A 22855-nucleotide genomic window follows, 5' to 3' on the forward strand; every position below is an offset into this window, starting at 1 on the left:
AATTAGCTTTCGGCTGGGTGGCAGCCTTCATCAGATTAAAATACTTTGAATGGCAGTTAGAATAGAGATGCACTGCCAGGATGGTACGTGAGACACGTGGTTAATTGTTTGTTGATGTTTGTGGCTGTGACGTATGGTGGTGACGTGGCCAGCGTTTGTCTATGGACAGAATTACTGTTTCTGTGATGGGGTTAAGTTGACAACCACTGTTCCTGTTCAACGAGGTATCCGAGCATTTTATACTTAACGATTCCAACCAGGTGCGCCTTAGGTAATGGTGGGACTTGTCTACAACCACGACATCGCGGTGTGGGTCGATGTCGTGGTGGGTTGTCCAGACATGCTCGGCAATAGCTAAGTGTTCTACATCCGCCAAACGGATCGCCCTTTTATGTTCTGAGAGGAGTTTCTCGAGACGACGACCAGTCTCTCCAAAGTAGCAGCTCGTGCAGTCACGGCAAGAGATGCGATAGATCACACCACTCTGTAGAAGGGTGGGGACAGGTGTTTTTATGTTGGAAAGGAGAGAACGCAGTTTCTTGCCTGGGAGTTGGATGCACTTTACCCCATGCAATCTTAGGATTCTACCGATCTGCTGTGATAGGTTGGGGTAGTATGGGATGAATGCCCTCGTGGAAGACTCGTCACTGTTGGCGTTGCTGTTGTCGCGTGCTTGTAGATCACATCTGTTAAGGACATCGATGGGGTAGCCACACCTCGTAAGGTCTACTTTGACTCTGGTGATCTCTTTGCGCCTTTCATCTGCAGAGCTGGAGTGTGTCCAGGCGCGAGTTAGCAAGGTTCGGGCGGTTGAGAGGAGGTGGCCCCGTGTGTGTGTGCTGACTGGAAGTTGGTAAATTGGCCAGCACACATAGGCTTACGATAAACCGTCGTCTTCAAGCATGTGTCTTCGCGCCGGACAAGTGTATCTAGGTATGGTATAGAGTTGTTCGACTCCAGCTCAACCGTGAATTTTATGAAGGGCGACAGTGAGTTGAGGTGGGTTAGGAGTCGCTGACTTGAGTCTCTAGGGATCACTACGAACACATCGTCTACGTAGCGACACCAAAAGGCGATGTGATCCGGTGCGTGTGTAAACGCACGTCCCTCTAACTCCTCCATCACGATGTTTGCTGTGACCGAGCTGACAGGGGAACCCATGGCTGTGCCATGTATCTGCTGGTAGATTGAACCATTAAACATGATTGCACCCCCTGTTAAGCACAGTCTGAGGGCGGCGGAAATGTCATCAGGCGTCAGCTTAGTTCTGTCGCTGAGGGTTCCATCATTGTCCAAGAGTTGTTTTGCGCAAGAGATGGCAAGTTCCACAGGGATGGAGGTAAAGAGTGATACGACATCGAACGATGCCATGACTTGATCTTGCGAGATGGATATAGTGCGGATCCTTTCTATGAACTCAACACTGTTGGAGACGGTGTAGGTGGTCTTGCCAACTAGAGGAGAAAGAAGTCTCGAGACAAATTTAGACAGCTCGTAAGTCGGTGATCCACAGCAGGATACAATAGGTCTTAGTGGCGTGCCTTCTTTGTGCACTTTCGGCAGGCCGTAAAACCGTGGGATCTGACACCCGGAGGCGATTACGGGTTGACTGTGTGATTTTCCCTTGCTTCAGCCAAGTGTTGGTGAGGATATTCACCTCTGACTCCCATCGTTCCAAAGCCTTGTTGGGGTCGATGGTTAGGGGTTTGTAGACGGTAGTGTCTCGTAAGAGCAGTAAGGCTTTCGCCATGTAATCAGTGTGGTTCATTACAACTGTACGACGGCCTTTGTCCGCCGGTAGAATGACGATGGACGAATCCCGTTTCAGTGCCTTGAGGGTAGAAATCTGTATACGGCTGAGGTTTGAAGAGACGGGGCGAGCATGGTGTAGAACTGCTGCAGTCTTTAAGCGGATTGCGTTGGCTACATCTTCTGGGAGGCGTGATAAGCTTGCTTCCACACCCAAGGCGATGTCGGTGATTGGTGGGTGCTTTGGAAGAACGGCAAATGTCATGCCAAGGGTCAACAAGTTTGTTTGTTCTGCAGATAACTGCTTGTTGCTTAGGTTCAATACGAAATCCGTGCAATTTGCGGGAGGGGCATTACGCTGGCGCCGAAATTGACGGGATTCATTAATCAAAGTATTGAACTTACGTTTCTGTCGGGCACAATAATGATCTGATTCTCTGACGGCCTGGCAACATAAAGTATTGATTACCTTGGTGTAAATAGGATCGGGAATCAGAGCCTTAAGGTCGGCAAGTAGGGCTGCTTTGCTCGCTGAAGCACGTTGTATGTCACGATGGAGGCAGCCGATCCATATGCGTAGAGTTCTGAAGCCGAAGTTCCGACAGGGACGTCCCATACGCTCACTAGGAAACGGTTGTTTGTAGCAAAACCCTTTCGGTATAATCCAGTTAGCTTTGCATCTATGTGCAAACCTCAGGTGTTGCCTGCTACGGGCTATGAAGATAAAATCTTTCTGGAGTCTCACGACCATATCATATGTTGGTTGGCCAAGAATAGTCCGTACATAACAAAACACGCCTGCGTGCTCTGGATTCATAATTTATTTATTTTTGTTACACAGAGCATTAAAACTATGATAAATGAATTAGCTTTCGGCTGGGTGGCAGCCTTCATCAGATTAAAATACTTTCAATGGCAGTTAGAATAGAGATGCACTGCCAGGATGGTACGTGAGACACGTGGTTAATTGTTTGTTGATGTTTGTGGCTGTGACGTATGGTGGTGACGTGGCCAGCGTTTGTCTATGGACAGAATTACTGTTTCTGTGATGGGGTTAAGTTGACAACCACTGTTCCTGTTCAACGAGGTATCCGAGCACTTGGCCCTTGTTGTTGACCCTTGGCATGACATTTGCCGTTCTTCCAAAGCACCCACCAATCACCGACATCGCCTTGGGTGTGGAAGCAAGCTTATCACGCCTCCCAGAAGATGTAGCCAACGCAATCCGCTTAAAGACTGCAGCAGTTCTACACCATGCTCGCCCCGTCTCTTCAAACCTCAGCCGTATACAGATTTCTACCCTCAAGGCACTGAAACGGGATTCGTCCATCGTCATTCTACCGGCGGACAAAGGCCGTCGTACAGTTGTAATGAACCACACTGATTACATGGCGAAAGCCTTACTGCTCTTACGAGACACTACCGTCTACAAACCCCTAACCATCGACCCCAACAAGGCTTTGGAACGATGGGAGTCAGAGGTGAATATCCTCACCAACACTTGGCTGAAGCAAGGGAAAATCACACAGTCAACCCGTAATCACCTCCGTGCCTCCGGGTGTCAGATCCCACGGTTTTACGGCCTGCCGAAAGTGCACAAAGAAGGCACGCCACTAAGACCTATTGTATCCTGCTGTGGATCACCGACTTACGAGCTGTCTAAATTTGTCTCGAGACTTCTTTCTCCTCTAGTTGGCAAGACCACCTACACCGTCTCCAACAGTGTTGAGTTCATAGAAAGGATCCGCACTATATCCATCTCGCAAGATCAAGTCATGGCATCGTTCGATGTCGTATCACTCTTTACCTCCATCCCTGTGGAACTTGCCATCTCTTGCGCAAAACAACTCTTGGACAATGATGGAACCCTCAGCGACAGAACTAAGCTGACGCCTGATGACATTTCCGCCGCCCTCAGACTGTGCTTAACAGGGGGTGCAATCATGTTTAATGGTTCAATCTACCAGCAGATACATGGCACAGCCATGGGTTCCCCTGTCAGCTCGGTCACAGCAAACATCGTGATGGAGGAGTTAGAGGGACGTGCGTTTACACACGCACCGGATCACATCGCCTTTTGGTGTCGCTACGTAGACGATGTGTTCGTAGTGATCCCTAGAGACTCAAGTCAGCGACTCCTAACCCACCTCAACTCACTGTCGCCCTTCATAAAATTCACGGTTGAGCTGGAGTCGAACAACTCTATACCATACCTAGATACACTTGTCCGGCGCGAAGACACATGCTTGAAGACGACGGTTTATCGTAAGCCTATGTGTGCTGGCCAATTTACCAACTTCCAGTCAGCACACACACACGGGGCCACCTCCTCTCAACCGCCCGAACCTTGCTAACTCGCGCCTGGACACACTCCAGCTCTGCAGATGAAAGGCGCAAAGAGATCACCAGAGTCAAAGTAGACCTTACGAGGTGTGGCTACCCCATCGATGTCCTTAACAGATGTGATCTACAAGCACGCGACAACAGCAACGCCAACAGTGACGAGTCTTCCACGAGGGCATTCATCCCATACTACCCCAACCTATCACAGCAGATCGGTAGAATCCTAAGATTGCATGGGGTAAAGTGCATCCAACTCCCAGGCAAGAAACTGCGTTCTCTCCTTTCCAACATAAAAACACCTGTCCCCACCCTTCTACAGAGTGGTGTGATCTATCGCATCTCTTGCCGTGACTGCACGAGCTGCTACTTTGGAGAGACTGGTCGTCGTCTCGAGAAACTCCTCTCAGAACATAAAAGGGCGATCCGTTTGGCGGATGTAGAACACTTAGCTATTGCCGAGCATGTCTGGACAACCCACCACGACATCGACCCACACCGCGATGTCGTGGTTGTAGACAAGTCCCACCATTACCTAAGGCGCACCTGGTTGGAATCGTTAAGTATAAAATGCTCGGATACCTCGTTGAACAGGAACAGTGGTTGTCAACTTAACCCCATCACAGAAACAGTAATTCTGTCCATAGACAAACGCTGGCCACGTCACCACCATACGTCACAGCCACAAACATCAACAAACAATTAACCACGTGTCTCACGTACCATCCTGGCAGTGCATCTCTATTCTAACTGCCATTCAAAGTATTTTAATCTGATGAAGGCTGCCACCCAGCCGAAAGCTAATTCATTTATCATAGTTTTAATGCTCTGTGTAACAAAAATAAATAAATTATGAATCCAGAGCACTCAGGCGTGTTTTGTTCTGTATAAGCTTGCTTTCTTGCATCATTTACTACTACTAATAATGTAGGGGCTCACATCTGGTGAATATGGGCTTGGTACACCCAGAGTCCTAAGCTGGATATCATTCTTCTCTTTCTTGGTAACTCCTTTACTTCTGACTCTCTCTCTCTCTCTCAGGGTAACTTGGGAATTTTTTTTTTTTTTAGCTGGTGCAGCATAAGCCTCAGACTTCCTTGCACCATAAGGCTAATAATAATAATAACACTCAGGATGACTTGATTTGTATCTTTGAAAATATGCAAAAACATGAGATGTCAACATACATACAGGCACCATTTTGAACACACATAAAGGTAAGTGCATTTCTACATAAGTCCTTATGTGAGTATTACCAGTAGAATGTTTATATCAGTTGGGACCCACTCTGAGGAGCTGTGGGATTTTGGGGTCCCAACTACAAAATTTTGTGAATTTGAATGTATATTTTAACTTTCTTGAGGATCCTACATACGTGCCTGGTACATCTACATGTGCATTAATGTATTCTTCTCAGGTATTACATTTTACATTAATGTTATGTATTTAACATGCACAGGGATGTGACAGACACCCAGTAGTAGAATACATGTCCTTTCAATATACTATGGTTAAAAACTGAAATTTACATTAATTTTTTTTTTTTCCATAATAGCATTGATCTCTCATATGAAACTAATCTAACAATGAATTGTTTTGCCATTTGCACTTTTAAAAATAGCATTTCCCTAATGAGAAGTGCTAAGAAGCCTGGTATAAAAAATATAAAATGTTCTGCAATTATTAATGTATTCTAGTTTCCTAAGCATGACTTTCTAATCTTATTTGAAAGTTTATACCTTTCTTAACCATTTGGTATCATTATATTGCATCTTTATGTAATAACTACCTGAACACTGCTTGCCATAACTATTTGCCAACCTTGAACTGATTTCGTTATAACTAATGCTACCTCCTCTCTGATGTGATGACAACAAAACAGTTATCAAAATGGTGACAAATAAATGACAATGGTAACATCAAGCAGACAGTTCCCAAATGGAATACATTCACCAAGGCAATCCTCATAAAGGTATTCCATGTGAGAGATAACCATCACTATTAACAAATTTATTTTTCTAACATGAACTTTATCTCAAAAGCAGACAATATTAATGAGAATGATAATGCTTATTATAATTAAACTATGTATGTTTTAATTAAGCTATGTATTAAACTATGTATGTACAGTTTGGGAAAGAGGAGCAGTAATTCTTACCCTTTGTGAATGTCTCAAATGTTCGGTTATGAGTTTTTATAATAAAGGAACCCTTGGTTGACATATCCATATTAACTCTAGAAACACAGAAAAAAACAAACTGAATTTAAAGGAAATTAAACACTGAGAAAAATAAAAATAAATATCAGTTTATTGGTCTCAAGGAGTAGGCCTAGTTACAACAAAGCAATACAATGTACATATAAGGGATTTACACATTGAAACATTTACAAAGAATAATAGAAGAAAATTCATAATTAATAAAATCACAAGGACAACCTGTGGATATTAAATGATATCACCGATACACAACATTTATGCACAAGAAATTTTGGCATACGCAGCCACTTGCCAATAGCTACAAACTTATCTCCCATAAAGGGAGTGAGAATAAAATAGCATTAATAACTTGTCTTCTATAAGTTAAATATGCAGGAATGAGGAATATTGAGTTGATTTATTAATTTAACAGCAGAATAAAGAAAAAACATGTCCCAGGGAGAAGATTCTATTATGTTATTTTGTTGACATTTACCTGAGGAAGGTAAATGTTAACAAAACAGGATATCGTCACGGGTTCTAGTACATCTGAGTCATAGATCCATTATATGGGTACCAGTATTTGAGGCTAATTGGCTCATGAACAGATATCTCACAGAAAGCAGGGCTTTAAACTTCCATCACTTATGTGACATCTGTGTGATTCCCTTTTCTGTATTAATTATAAAAAATTAATTTTTAGCTTCTTTAATGGATTGAAAATGGTGATGTTAATTATAATTTACTAAACCAATTTAAAAAATATATATTGGACAGAAATAAAAGGCAGAAACCAATAATAATAATAATAAAGATTTTATCATATTTTTTCAAATTTAAGGTCACTACTTACTCAGATTTAAACCCAGACATTCATGTGGCATCTGGCAGACAACGTGAATGCCCGTATTTTTGTCAGCTGTTCATGTTCAACCTGCAAAATCAAAGCATTACAGCAAGACATTTGTCACTGGTGTCTCACAGACACCACATGGCAATAGGAATTTCCTAGAAGGAATTTGCTTTGGCTCCTCTAGCATCTGTTAAATGCCAAACAAAAATTTAATGTCTCTTAATTCATAGTATATTGAAATGAAAATAATGTATATCACGTAAAGCACACTGGTGGACAATACCAGTGTGCTTTACTTGGAGGATTTGATGTCTTTTACAAATTTAAAAAAATATTAAAAAGTGGCATCTGTCAGACACCTTGTTAACAAGAGGTTAAATTGGGGGATGAAAACACAGAGCAGATGGCCCCATATGCCATTGTGGTAAGCAGATGGACAGTAATGTACTTTAAGAGGATGGTAGAATTGGATGTAAACAAGTTTTTTCTTAGGATCTACATCCTTTTTTGATCAATTTTATTTTCAACTGGTAATCCTTATTATAAAACAAAAGTTTAGAATCTAAATAGATTCCTACTAGATCACCAACCTTTTTAGGCAAATTGACTCTGCAGGTCTAGAAGAGGCGTCAAATTATTATTAGTTTTTAAGTCACAATACTGCATGAGCAGACTTTAGAGTACTGATATTGGTCCCAAACAGTCTTCTACAGCTAAGAATGACTCATCAATAAGATCATTATTAAGAGTAGCTTCAGAAATAGAATTTCCTATATTTTGATACTGTAAGTGTACAAAATAAGAGGAATGTATCTTTTTAGTAGATGAGGAATTAGTGCCAAAATAAAGGAGTTGAAATGGTACTAAGGATACCTCAAGGGTATGTATCCTTAGTACCATTTCATCTTTAGAAACAAATGTACATTTGTTTCTTGTTAATTTGTTTCAATTTGCCTAAAAAGGTTGGTGATCTAGAAAGAATCAATTTTGATTCTAAACTTTTGTTTGATAATATGGATTACTAGTTGAAAATAAAATTGATCAAAACGGATGTAAATCCTTTTTGATCAATTTAAATGGCTTGCACTGTGTCTGGGCTGTCTCTTCTGTATTGCATGGTTCAGTAATTATAGTTTCTACGTTGCCAACTTAAGCTGCAATACATTTCAGAGGCATGTATTCCACGGGTCTCAAGAAGCTTTTTGCAGTCGCATATTTAATTAAATAACTCTTGACCTTCTACACCCGAGACATAAAATTTTCAAAATACATTACATTTTTGACAAACAATATTCAAATCTTCATTTCTAAAAAAATCTTTAACATTAAGTACAAATCCAGATTTTAGGTTCAGGTCATTAAGTTGAACAAAAACCTAGATGTCATTTCCAGTTGAAGCTGGTCTAAATTATTATATTAGGATCACCCGTAACTTGTGTCTGTAAATTATGTGTTCTCCGGTCAATTTGCCTGTTTTGATGGACGAAAAAACCCGTTTCTGGGGGGGGGGGACCTTGCTATCTACGTCTGAGACCAACTAACTCAGCCACAGAGTGAAAAAAGCCCATTAGAGTTCCTCGCGTAATCAACAGGATTCGAACCCGAGCCTTTTCCACCCGGTGAGGGGAGGACAATGACGATACCACTTTGCTACCGATGCAGACTGTTGAAGCTGGTCTATGGCACTTTTCATAACTTGCCTGATCTCTTCTGCCAAAATTTCTACATCCTTGCCTAGTTCTCTAGTCATCCTTTTTCGCCAGATTATTTTCTCTATAGGTACTCTCCAAAGTTCACACCTATCCTTTCCATTTTGTACTGATTCTTGACACAAATCATCACGGTTTTCCGCAAAATATTTTTGGGGATTGAAGATCCAAAGATGCTTCATGACAGTTCATCGTAGCATCTTGAAGCCTTTTCTGAATATGGTCAATCTTTTTGAGGATAGTGTACCAAAAAGGAAGGAGAACTAAAAAATTCAAATTAATGATACCTTGTACAAGAGGAGATGAATTAGAACTTATGCAGAACAATTTTAGCGAGATAAAACGGTGTACCTGATGCGCTAAGCTTCTCGGAATGAATACTATGTACACACTCGAAATGATTGCAAGTTTTGGAAGAGCGTTGCACAAACCTAAAGTCGATCCACTAGCACATTTTTATACATGATTTTCTTTACCTATAAGAACTTGTCCTTCAGTTTGCACCCCTGAAGTTCGGCACCCGGGGCCAATTGCTCCCTTCTGCATTCCCCTCGCTATGCCTCTGTTGCTCGTTTTTAGAAAGTGTGATTATTTTATAAAAACAGCATGGAATTCAATGGTGCATCAAGGGAAAAGAGTCACAGTTTGTCGAAAATTATATTTGTTTGCAGATTTGATCATTTGCCCTATTCCTCAATCAAGAGCCATTATTTTCTCAATTTTTTTATAGAATGTCATGAGTTTAAAAAATTAATTCCTGACTGTTATCAATGTTATCAATATACTTGCTTTTTCTGACTATAAGATTATTGGGTGGGCAGAAACTTTGCTATCTCCTGATTTTTGACCTCTCTGCACTTAGTTCTAATTTTAATTACATTACTGTTGCTGCCTCAAGGGCTGCCAAGGTTGGTGGGAATGTCTGCATCTTTCTGATGTTTTCTCTCAATACGTTTTACTTGTTAATCAATGAAAAAATTTAAGCTTTGGGTAAAGGTACTAGCTTTATATTCTTTTTAGTTTATCTGGTCCTCCTCTTACTGTTCAAATAGTTCAATATTTGTTTGGTTGTGTTGTTAGCCTTCTATCTAAGTTTGCAGATGATACTAAGGTTGGCAGGTTGTTAATGGCACTAATAACAGTGCACTACTGCAACAGGATCTAGAAAAGTTGAGCAGATGGGCTGAGAGGTGGCAATTGAAGTTTAACATTGACAAATGTAAAGTAGTTTAACATTGACAAATGTAAAGTACTGCATATGGGTATCAACTGTGTGGTACTATACTCAGGGTAGTAGAGAATGAAAAAGATCTGGGGTAATTGTGCAGTCAGATATGGTGCAGATGGTCTGTAAGAGATGGTCTTGTCAATGATATACAGAAATTTTTCTAGCAGGAATAAGAAGGTGATTATCCCCTTGTATAAGGCAATGGTCAGGCCACACCTAGAGTACTGTGTACAGGTCTGGAGGCCTCATTTTAGGAAGGATTTAGAGCTGCTGGAACAAGTAGAGAAGGGCAACAAGATTAGTGAATGGAACAAAGGGTTGCTCTTATGAAGAAAAGCTTAAGTTTTGCAAATTACGGTGTCTGGAGACTAGGTACCTGCGAGGTGATCTGATTGAGGTGTATAAGGCCTTGAATGGTTTGAGCAAGCTCAATGCTGATGGAATTCTTCCTCTTGCCTAGATTAATCACCCGAGGGGACATAAATTCAAATTGAAAAGCCAGTTGCAGAACAGATGTGCAGAAATTTGCCTTTAGCCAACGGGTGGTTGATTAGTGGAACAAACTTCCATCTATCGTTGTAGAAGTTGACAGCTTAAATAAATTAAAAAAAGAACTGAACAAACATTTGGAGCAAATGGATGGGTGAAGTGAGAAGTTTTGTTTTGTTTTTTTTGGCTGATGTTGTATAAGGTTGCTTTATTGCATCATATGCCTCTACTAATGCTAATGCTGTACTAATGCCTTTGAAATCTCTTAGATAAAGATTTGTTGATGGGTGATTTTAATTTTATGACCATGTCATTTAATGGTTTTTTTTTTTTTTTTTATACAGAAATTAGCCATACTTAATTTGCTATAAATCCCTCATTCCCCTCATGAGAACCAGCTCATTTGGATAGAATCCATTCGATTTTATTTCCAATATTGTTTGTTCCACTGATAATTTAACTTTAATTTTATTCACTAACTATTTTTATTTGGTTGACTATTTCTCGTTTTAAACCTTTGGTTTTAAGGGAACATGTTTTTAACCAAAAGTTTAGTTAGCCAAAATTAGCTGCTTTATTGTTAGAGCTCTTTCCACAGTTGCTGCTTCCTACTCTATCCCTGGATGATGAGGTGTTTGGACTATCCTGTCTGTGGGCACTGACTGCTAGATTATCCACATCTAACATGTATTGCACCTCTTCACGCAAGGCCCTGGCTGAATGCTGATTTGACTACACTATTTAAGTCAAATTGGCTTATTTCGACTCCTTAGGAAATATTTCTCGTAATATTGTCACTATCAATAAGCTCATCAGTGCTTTCAGTCTACAAAGAAGCATGCTATTTGTCCTATGTCAAACTAAAAACAAAGTTTGAAAAGATTTTTTTCTTCTAATTCCCCTATCAAATTGCAGGTTTTGATCTTGATGCCTGGCCAGTCCATTTTTTAAGTTTCCAGAATACTTCTATTTCAGATGGTGTTTTTCTCCACAAGCTAAATGAGCATGTACAATGCCAAATGTTTTACTTCACCTCTTTTTGCTTTTGTGTGTTCAAACAATCTGATAATGGTAGCTGTGAAAGAAGTCTATACCCCATGATTTCTGTCATGAGTTTGATGCAGTTCCTTTTTTCTGTATTAAGATCACATCATGTTAGATGTAAAGGTTGGCTATAAAGTACTTTCCCATCCTTCCATTGCTAGTATGGCATCTCTCAAATGCCATACTAGCAATGGAAGGATGTAAACTTTAAAATTTTTTTTTTTTAATTTGTAAATAAAATAAAATCTCATGTATCTTTGCCCACATTATCTAACTGGTTATACAGTGTTTTCTGTTCAAATTTTGATATACTCTGAATTATGAGACATTACTTTTTTGTTTAGTGTTAACCATCACCATGCAAGCAAAAGAATTGATCATCCTTCTAGGCAACTCCCATTCTCACAGACATCAGCAACAGGTGTCTAATCATCCCATACAGCTTTGGTTTTGCCAGCTAAACAAGCAACTCACAAAAATAAAAACATTCATGTTGTATCTGAAAGATCAACATGAATCTATATTACACAAGTGTCTATATTGCATTCTGGAAGATAAGTGATCTCGAAAATTATAAAAAAAACTTTATTATTATTGGTTTTCTGGTTTATTTTCATTTGATATTTTTTAATTGAGTTCAACAAATCATAATTAATCACCATCTTCCATTCAGTGAAAATGCTAAATATTAATTTTTTTTATAATTAAAATAAAAAGGGGTGTCTCACAGATGCCATATAAGTGCCTTTGTTAAATTGAAGATACGAGTGACTAAAGGTTAAAAATTAATAACTCAAAAATTACAGGCTATATTCAAACAAATTTTTGAAAACAAAAAATAAGTTAAAAATTTTACCACTGGAAGTGGGTGCAAAAAGTGATTTAGAAAAAAATAATACAAAAGAAAAATTTTCACCAATCGTTATTGACTATCAAATCTCTGATGTCTTTCATTATTTTCCAATAAGCAATCAAGACAGGATGTTCTGCTCTCCTGAACTGTCTTCAAATTTTCCATTAGAATGTTCACTACCCCCCCCCAAATGAAGTGTGTCCTTCAACTCTAAAAGGGTTATACCACATTATTTCTTTGATCATTTCTTGTAACACAGACAACCCACTTCTAGCCTTGGGAGTTGGGTAGCTTCTTCAAAATGCCCCTTAATGTGGTTAAACAAGAAACTTGACAAATGATGCTTTTGTCTTTGATATACGCTGAAGGGCTGCAATAACAGGAAGGATTTAGATTTATTATCATTCATTATTAGCCATATGGTGCAAGAAAGCCTGAGGCTTTTGCTGCACCAGGCAAAAAAAAAAAAAAAATTTCTGAGTAACCCTGAGAGAGAAGAATGATGATATTAATCTCAGGACCCTGGGTGTGTGCCAAGCCCATACTCACCAGATGTGAGTCCCAAAGGCAACAAGACTGGTGAAGGGAACAAAAAGATGCTCTTACCTATAAGGGCTTCAGTTCTGCAAACTGCAGCATCTCGAGACTAGGCACCTGCAGGGAGATCTGATTGAGGTGTTTGCATTAGCAGAGGCATACGATGCAAGAAAGCAGGCTTATGCAGCATCAGTCAAAAAAAAAAACCTCCCATTTCACTCCTCCATTCCTTCCAAATGCCTGTCCAGCTCAGCCTTAAATTTATTTATTTATTTAGGCTATCAACTTCCACAACAAAAGATGGAAGCCTGTTCCACCAATCAACTACCCACTGGCTAAAGGCAAATTTCTGCATATCTATTCTACAACTGTCTTTCCTCAATTTGAAACTGTGCCCCCTCAGGTTCTTAATCTGAGCAAAAGGAAGAATCCCATCAGCATTCAGCTTGCTCAACCCATTCAAGGCCTTATACACCTCAATCAGATCACCTCGCAGGTGCCTACTCTCCAGGTGCTGCAATTTGCAGAACTTAAGTCTTTCTTGGTATTAGCACCCCATTGTTCCCCTCACCAATCTTGTTGCACTTCTTTGTACTCGTTCTAGAACTCTACATCCTTCCTAAAATGAGGCCTCCAGACCTGTACCTGACCAATTGCCTTGTATAACTGGATAATCACCTCCCTGTCCCTGCTAGCAAAATTCCTATATATCATTGACAAGACTCCATGACCTGCCCTGACCTCTTTTTCACTTTCCACTTCCCTGAGTTGATGTTTCTCTTCGGTTATTGCTATCCATATGCAGTACTTTGCATATGTCAATGTTAAACTTCAGTTGCCACGTCTCAGCCCATTTGCACAACTTATCTAGATCCAGTTGGAGTAGCACATCAATATCATTGATAAATATACAAAACAATGGGCCCAACACCAAACCCTGGGGAACTCCACTAATAAGATTTGTCCATGAAGAGCAGTGTCCATTGATTACCACTCTTTGTTATCTCCCACTCAACCATCCCTTTATCCTTTGTAGCAACTTACCCTTAATGCCATACCTCTCCAATTTGTACAGCAGTCTTCCATATGCAATAGTATCAAAAGCTTTCCTGAAATCCAAGTATATGATATCAAAATTATTTTTGGCATTCAGTTCCTTTGTGACCATATCATAGTATCCAATTAAATTGGTGAGACAAGACCTCTCTTTAACAAACCTATGCTGTGTCTTAACTATTACTGCAGTCTTGTCTAGCTGATCCTGCAATGCTTCTTTAACCAGTGATTCCATTATTTTCCCTGGAACACAAGTTAAATTAACAGGTCTATAGTTATAATTAGTGTTATAATTAGAAAAGATACATTTGCACACCTCCAGTGTTTAAAGCCTTGAATGGATTGAGTAAGCCGAATGTTAAAATGGCATTTTTCCACTTGCTGAGACTACACACGAGGGGACATAAATTCAAGTTGAGGAAGGATGGTTGCAGGATAGATATGCAGAAGCTTGCCTTCAGTCAGCAAGTGGTTGATTGTTGGCTTCCATCCGTTGTTGTGGAAGTGGATGGGTTAAATAAATTCAAAGAAGAACTAGCCAACAGTGTTCTCCACAGGACCTATCAAATGGGCACACTGCCTGGCAAATTTAACTGACAGCCCAGCTAAAATTTAAGCAATTCATTCTTGCAGTACTGTATACTACTGCTCACTGATCTCGATCAACATTAATTCGAACATACTATGCAATCAAGGTCAATGCGACAGGAGCATATAATGTTAAGTTATGCAATTAATTTTTGCTCTGGATTGCTTGTCACATTTATAAATAACAGAAAATTTTATAATATTGCAAAGTATTACACTTCCCCACCCAGCTGGCAAAATTTTCTGTGGAGAACACTGAACAAATTGTTGGAGGGTACAGATGGGCGAACAGTGTGGAGTTTTTTTTCTGATGTTATATAAGCTTGCTTTCTTGCATCATAAAAGTGCTTTATCTTTAGGCAGCATTTTAATGTGAACTTGACTGGACTGGGTTACTTAAGTTGGGCTACAGCCTCAAGCTTTTTTTTATCCTTACAATAAAGAACAAGACCACTGATATGTAAATACTCAAATCCTCTGATCCCAGAGTCATTCCTTTTTATAATGAATGCAATTTCATTGTTATAGAGTGAATAAATCATTTAGTCCTGTGGTGATTAAATTTCAAGCTAATTTTTTATTGTTTAAAAAAAATTCCCTTTTATAATTTTTGCAATACAAAAAAAAAAAACTCGTTTGTTATTAATTTTTAAAAGTGGGGAATAAGCTTTATAATCGCCCTGTACTTACCGCTTACCAAACTGATCAATTTTGTTGCAATATCTCGTGTATTTAGAGGATAATGCCTTCTGAAAAAAGCTGAACCCCTGTCTACATTTAACTTACATCTAACATCTGTTTGTTCTCCTATTTTTAAGTTGTTGGAAAGGATTTTACTCAAATTTTTCTTGCAGGCTGTTGTCTTAATTTTGCAGTCTACTAAGACTTTCGACTTTAACAAGTCTCAATTTGTTGAACCCTTGTAGCCTTCAATCTCAATCCCTCTCTCTTTTATACATACATATATTTCTACAGCTTTTGATACAGTGTTGGTTACTCCTCTGTTAAAGGTTTCCAATCAGGTGTTTGGAATTCAATGATATAAATTTAAGTCAGTGTTATTAATCATAACTGACAGGCAGTGTGTTTTTCTTTAAATGATGTGGGAATAAAGCATTTTTGTCTGGCAGTTGATATTCCACGAAGAATCTTGTGGTCGCGTTTATTCTTCTCCGATTTATTGGTATCTTTGCTGTGTAGCAATACTGGGTTTTTTTTTTTTTTTGCATATGGCAATATTACACTAATTATTCCTGGTCTTACTGCAATGCCACATGTTTTCTTCAGGGTTTAACCCTTAGGTAGTAATACAATTGTTATATGTGTGGTCTGCCTGGGTTGAAAGTAACAAAAAAGAAGATGCAAAAGAAAACTCAATGGCACGCCAGCATTTACAAAAAATTGCTTAATGTTCGGGGTGTTTTTTTTTGTTCCTGTAATACTATCTACTTTAAAAAACCAAAAGTTTTTATTAATTATTGCAGTAGTCATTTTTTTTTTAAAATCATATTCATTCCATTTTCATTTTTTCAATTTGACATTTTCGGAAGTTTATAACATTCCTGCCAACAGATAAAATTTCTTTGAAATTCTGTTAGTAGATGCAACATTCGTATTGAAGAAAGAATATATATGTATATATATATATATATATATATATATTTTTTTTTAAAGAAACAGTTTTTTGCGAGGAATGATAATTTTATCTTTGTTTACATGCAAAGAAACTATTATAGCGTAGTTCTTTCCTATTCCAATCTAAATATATGAGAGCATGTGGACACCTTAGTAGCTGTGTAAATAAGCTACAGCTACCATGTATTGGCAGTAGCTGATTAACTATGGTTAGCATGTGACCCACAGATGCTTCAAAACGAGATAGTGCATTCTGAAGCAGGGCCCAGCAAGGGCACCTTCCACTCCTTTACTTTAGAAATAAACTAAAAAGGTTTAGTAGCATTTCATACCTGATCCAAAATTTCCTCTTTTTGCAATAACTAACAGAGATTTATGGAATTTTTGATGGAGAAATTAAAAAAAAGAAATACTTTTTGTTGAAAGGCATTGGAAATTTCAGCTGTGTGGACAGAGTAGATGAACAATGTGAAATTGCTGAATTCCTCTGAGTCTTAATCAATCCAACTCAAATACTTATGGGTTAATGAGTAAATATAGTGTCAGATTAATCACTTATTAAAGGTCTTTTGGTTTAAACATTAATCACTTAAAACTAAATATCTTGTCTTTCATTTGTTGCCTTCTATTTCTAGGCTCATTTGGATTTATGTAGAGCTCTGTTGTCTTCTTCACCATCAGTTAGGTCACTGGACATTCTTTTTAATACTAAACTGGCTTTTAAGGAGCATTTGACGGATTTGAAGGTTAAACTTATTCAGATTTACTGAGACTTCAAGGTTAATATATATCCAAGGTCTTCAGACTCTAAAGTTATTCATAAATATTTTGGTATTGTTAATTGTTCTCCTGCCAGTAGTTACAATATCACCACTCTAGTGGCGCAACTTTCATGTGTAAATTTAATGGAGACAAAACAACAGATAAATATATACTAGTTAGGTCAGGTTATGTTAGGTTAGACTTACTTGTAACTTATGCTGGTGGGAGGATAATTAATAAGTACCAATATTTTTATCTGTTTCTAATGCCCATTCTTACCCATGGAGGAGTGGTTTAGTCATCTGCTTCTCCTTCAAATATAAAAATCTTGTTAAATGCCAAATACTGATTATTACATTGGCTGGCAAAGCACAAATACTTGCCACCATTAAGAGTTGCTGAAGAACTTATGCCTTCCAACAGAAGAGAAAGTGTGGTTTTTTCCTTTGTTTGAAGTGTCAAAGAAATTTGTTGTGTGGAGCATATTACCTTGACCTGTGTAGTTTCATAGCTTGTGAATTCTGAGGAATTATCCATATGCATTGCCAAGTCAGGTGTTTTTAATGAATAGATCAGGAAAAGTTGACCCCTTCTTTTTTATCTAACTATACATAACTCATAAAATCTGAATGCTGATTTATGGATCCCCTGACTCTGTCATATCCTTTTTAAAAGGGAAAAGTGCAGTTCTGAAGCCTCAAGTTGCAACTTGGTAACCTTTATTTTTTATTACATCTTATTTTATTATTATTATTTTTTTTTTTTTGTTTGATTGATTGCCAGATATTTTCCTGGGATATTTTCTGTACCAGTACCATTGATTCTTGTACTTATGCATTTTTAATTTCATAAAAAGTGATTTTATATATATACATATTGAAGGGATTAATGAATAAAGAATAAAACAGCCAAACTGAGCACATAAAAATTTTCTAGTAGGTTAACCAGAATAGAGTCTTAGTGCACTAAACGAAGAAGACATCCATTGAGATAAGATCCAACAAATATGTTAGCAAAGAAAGACTTTTTTTTTTTTAATTGTGAAATAAAAACATCAGTGTAGAGAAAAGAATTCTTTGAAACAATTTCAAGATAACAGAGGATAAGGCAATTGGCATCCAATCTTTCAAATGCTTAGGTATTAAGAAAACTGTATACTGTAGCCTGAGGCGTCCATAGCAGATTGGTCAGGAGCGGGAGTGCAGTAGCACACGCTCTTTGAGTAGCCCGACTGCTAAATATGGTCGATCTGCCAACCCGCACTGGACCAGCGTGGCAGATTATGGTCCATTTCCCTCAACATGAATTGTTGAGGAGGCTTCCATCCTGCAGTGGGTTGATAATGGCTGCGGTTTACCTTTATCTTTTATACTGTAGACAGGATTTAAGGTGGCAGCCTCATTTCCGAAAAACAAATCTACAAAAAATTAGAAGAATCTAGGGAAAAAAAAAAAAAAATGTCCAGGCAAAGAGCTGGCCAGGAGGATAAAAAAAAAGGTCCGTGTGAATGTTACAAAAGGAGAATTGGGAAAAAATTTCCATATAAATTATAAAAAATTTCCATATATATAGTAGCAATATATAACTGTTGAGAAGCAAAATAAATAATTTATTTACTTTTTTTTTTTATATTTATTTTTATTTTTTTCTCTCAGTCCCAGTTCATTTTTGCAATAGATTTTTCTAATTCTTTTGCCTGTTTAACCACTACTTCACTTCCACTTTCTACTATCCCTTAAACTTCTCTTAGTTCTGGCACCTTGTGTACTTTTTCATTTCCATTTTCACAGACATTTTACCTGAGATTTATGCTGCACCAGCCAAAAAATTTTTGAATTACCCTGTGTGTGTGTGTGAGAGAGAGAGAGAGAGAGAGAGAGAGAGAGAGAGAGAGAGAGAGAGAGAGAGAGAGAACAAGTGTCAGAAGTAGAAGGGAATCACTAAGAAAGAGAAGAATGATGATATCCAGCTGAGGACCCTGGGTGTGCCAAGCCCACACTTACCAGATGTGAGCCCCTGGGGTTAAACTGAAACCTTACCAATGTTTCAACAATCACTGATGAAGACAAAGTGCAGTGAAAAACAACCTGCATGTATGGAATGGAAAGCTAGAAGATGAAAATGACCTGCTTACACTTATTTTCATGACAAATGCACTTTTCATGTCATGGCAATGTCAACACTGACATTTATGTTTGTATGTGGAAAACAGAGAAGACCATGCAACTGACTGGAACACACATGTGTTGGTCCCTGTGATAGTTGTTTTTACAAAAAAAAAGCATTTAATTTTTTCTGTATGTTTCCAAAGAAAATTTATAGTACCTTCTTTTGTTTTATTAAAATATATATATATACAAGGTGGTTATAAAACAGCTTTACAACCATGTACACTGGAAGCAGGTTTTTCTTTTTTTTTTTTTTAATAGCAACTCCAAATATGAAAGATATCAAATCTACAGATCAGTACTGTGTGGAGTGAAGGTGGCAGAAGATACTTGTTAATATAAGAATTGAATTTCTGCAGATTTAAATTTTCAGGAAATACAAGCAAATGAAGATTCTGACCAAAAAACAAAAGTAGAAGAGACAAATGAGAAAAAGTTGTCTCGGTGAGTATGGAGTTAAATTGTGAATAGATATCGACTAACTGACACATATTCAGGCTGGTTTCGAAAAAAAGGAATGGAATTACACATGCTAATTCAGGAGAAAAGCTTCAATGGAAATACCTATAGAAAAAACAAACAGCAACAAAAACTGAACATCTAGGTGACACAGAGTGGAGAGTTTGTAAGTGAGGAAGCACTGATTAACCTCACTGCCCTGTTTTGGACAGAGAGCTTATGAGAAGTTTTGAAGGTACCACCTGAGAGCTTATGAGAAGTTCTGAAGGTACCACCCAAGATGCAGATACAATATTCTATGGTAAGATGGATTTGTGATTTATAGTTAGTAGCTGTTTAGAAGAAAACTGATGCAGACTGCAAAAAGAAAGCCTAGTTTTCAAAAGCAGAGCAAGCAATATTTGTGATAGGCTTATGCCAATAAAGGTTAGAATATAGGGTTAAGCCCCCAATAAAGAGATGTGATCTTGCCTATAAATCTAAGTGTTGAAGTCGAGCATAGGTGTATAGCACACTTCCTTTTTACAATATATGGCAGGACTGAGTTTTAGGACTAAAGTCTTTATGTCACTCCCCCCCACCACTGGAGAATTACCTGGAGACCAACAATGCTGGTGGATATTCAAGAAGTCATAGCTGTTTGTGCCAAGCAGAATTTGTTGAACTGAATGTAGTGTACATTCAGTTCAACAAATTCAACAAAAATGTGGGCAGGATTTCCAGTCAGAGGAAGAATGTTGTTAATATACAGGAGGAAAAGAGCGGGTAAAAGAACAGAACCTTGAGTAACATTAGCAATAGTTAAAAGATATCATCTACTATTGCACAGATTTCTTTCTGAGCAGTCAGAAAGAAAACTGGCTGCCCAGTTGCAATAAAATGTAATCATAAGCAAGAGGCCAGTCCTTATGGAAGTGTAGCAAGTGCAATGCACCAAGATTTCAGACTGAAAAAGGTCCCAAATCCAAGTGAGAACTCCTCCTCAAAGATTAATTCTCCCACTTACACTTGCCATAAGAGGGAAGCCTATTTAGATTTCCATATGCCAAACAATCTTAGAAACTAGCCTTAGAAACTACCATCAGGACAAAGCAAGTTTCTTTCTCTTAGCCTTTTCAAAATCAAGCTGAGATTTATTAAAGTGAGTTAAAGTACTGATGTGGAAAGAAAATCACAATCTTCCTAGTTTTTTTTTTTTTTTTTCCCCACACAGTTCAGAACTGTGCCTGTGTCAACCAGATGAATTGCTTTAACCATAAAACTGGTGTAATTCATCACTGCAGAGGAGGCACACTGTTTTAGTTCCAGGAAATGAAATTAACAATGCAAGTGCAAATATGATTTCAATTAGCCGATAATTTCGGCTAATGATCACCTGATGGTCTTGGTAGAGACATTTCTGGCACCTCCCTCATTGAAGTCAGTTGATTGCTGGAAAAAGCTTCCATCTGTCGTTGTAGAAGTTGATAGCTTAAATAGATTCAAGACAGAACTAGACAAACATATGGAGCGAGTGGATTGGTTAAATTAAAAGGGTGTGTGTGTTTTTTTTTTGGCCGATGCTATATAACCTTGCTTTCTTACATCATATGCCTTTGCTAATGCTAATGCAATGATTACCAAAATAGAAATCCTCCCAGCAAACCCACTGTGTATAAATGGCACTGAAATTTGCACACAGGATGTTTTATGACTCGTACGAAAAAACAGACAGGCCAAATGCAAGGAACAAAAATAGTGGTAGCAAGGTGAACAATTCTCAGAAGCCGACAGAACATAAAAATGCCTGCAACTCCTGGTTCATATTATTATTAGCTGTATGGTGCAAGAAAGCCTGAGGCTTATGCTGCACCAGTCAAAAATTTTTGAATTACCCTGAGAAAGAGAGAGAGAGAAAACAAATGTCAGAAGTAGAAGGGAATCACTAAGAAAGAGAAGAATGATGATATCCAGCTCAGGACCCTGGATGTGCCAAGCCCATACTTACCAGATGTGAGCCCCTGGGATTAAACTGAAACCTTACCAATGTTTCAAACAATCACTGATGAAGACAAAGTGCAGTGAAAAACAACCTGCATGTATGGAATAGAAAGCTAGAAGATGAAAATGACCTGCTTACACTTATTTTCATGACAAATGCACTTTTCATGTCATGGCAATGTCAACACTGACATTTATGTTTGTATGGGGAAAACAGAGAAGACCATGCAACTGACTGGAACACACACGTGCTGGTCCCTGTGATAGTTGTTTTTACTATGGATAAGCAAACAGTGAATGGAGGTGCTTTAAAAAAATGGAGAGCTAGAAAAATATCTTGTAAGGTATGTTTTTTTTTGCCTTACTCCTCCCAAATGCACTTCTAAATTATACATACACTCAGTTATACGCCGGGTGATCGGTGAATTATGACCGCCTACCTAATATTGTGTTGGGCCACTGTTCACACAGATAACAGCTGCTTTTTTGCCTAGGCATTGCCTTTGCTAGATATATGAAAACATCCATAGGGATCTGCAGCCAAGCTGCATGAAAGGTTTTCCACAGTGTTGGAATAGATCGTAAGTCATCTGAATCAGTTACTAAACCCAAATAATGTGTACACTTCTTCAGTGGAATTGTCATGGCATGTCCATACACCTCACTTCCCATTCTAAAACATCCCACAGATATTCAATTGCATTGAGGACAGGCAAATTTGGAGGACAATCAAGATGGATGATATCTTCATTGTGTTCCTCAAACCACTCATACACAGTACAGGCCCAATGATACAGTATATTATCATCTATCCCGTTTCTGTCCAGTAAAAAAATGCAACATGGTCTCCTAAGAGCTGCCAGTAGACCTCATGAGTGAAACATTGGTCCATATATACCAAGGGGTCCTAGTTCTTGCAAGCAAAACATGCCTCATATTAAGCAACCACCACCACCTGCCTGGATAGTGGGCACAATGGGTCCATGGCATCATATTTCTTGTGCCACACACAAGTGTCAAGAGTGTTGCACCAGGTATTTGGACTCATCTAACCAACACACTTATTTCCAGTTCTCCATGTCCAATCAGTGTGTTGTTGATATCACAGCATTTTCAGTCGACGATGACCAGCAAATGAGGGGAGGGTGTCTCTTGGGTCATCTGAGACATCATCATTTGGGATATTGTTATTGCATTCCTCATATTGT

At 38.5% G+C, this 22855-nt stretch overlaps 1 protein-coding gene across 1 annotated transcript in view; it reads right to left on the reverse strand.

The window, feature by feature from the left end:
* Positions 1 to 22855, reverse strand: part of LOC150075375 (serine/threonine-protein phosphatase CPPED1-like) — a 52386-nt gene that overhangs the window by 25017 nt on the left and 4514 nt on the right. The window contains exon 2 of the mRNA XM_090388466.1: positions 6248 to 6324. Within this exon, the coding sequence (XP_090244592.1) occupies positions 6248 to 6324 (77 nt within the window). The remainder of the gene's footprint in view (positions 1 to 6247; positions 6325 to 22855) is intronic.

This window comes from Mastigoproctus giganteus, chromosome 14, assembly GCF_048544385.1.
Source record: "Mastigoproctus giganteus isolate SK-2022 chromosome 14, ASM4854438v1, whole genome shotgun sequence".
NCBI classification, from domain to species: Eukaryota; Metazoa; Arthropoda; class Arachnida; order Uropygi; family Thelyphonidae; genus Mastigoproctus; species Mastigoproctus giganteus.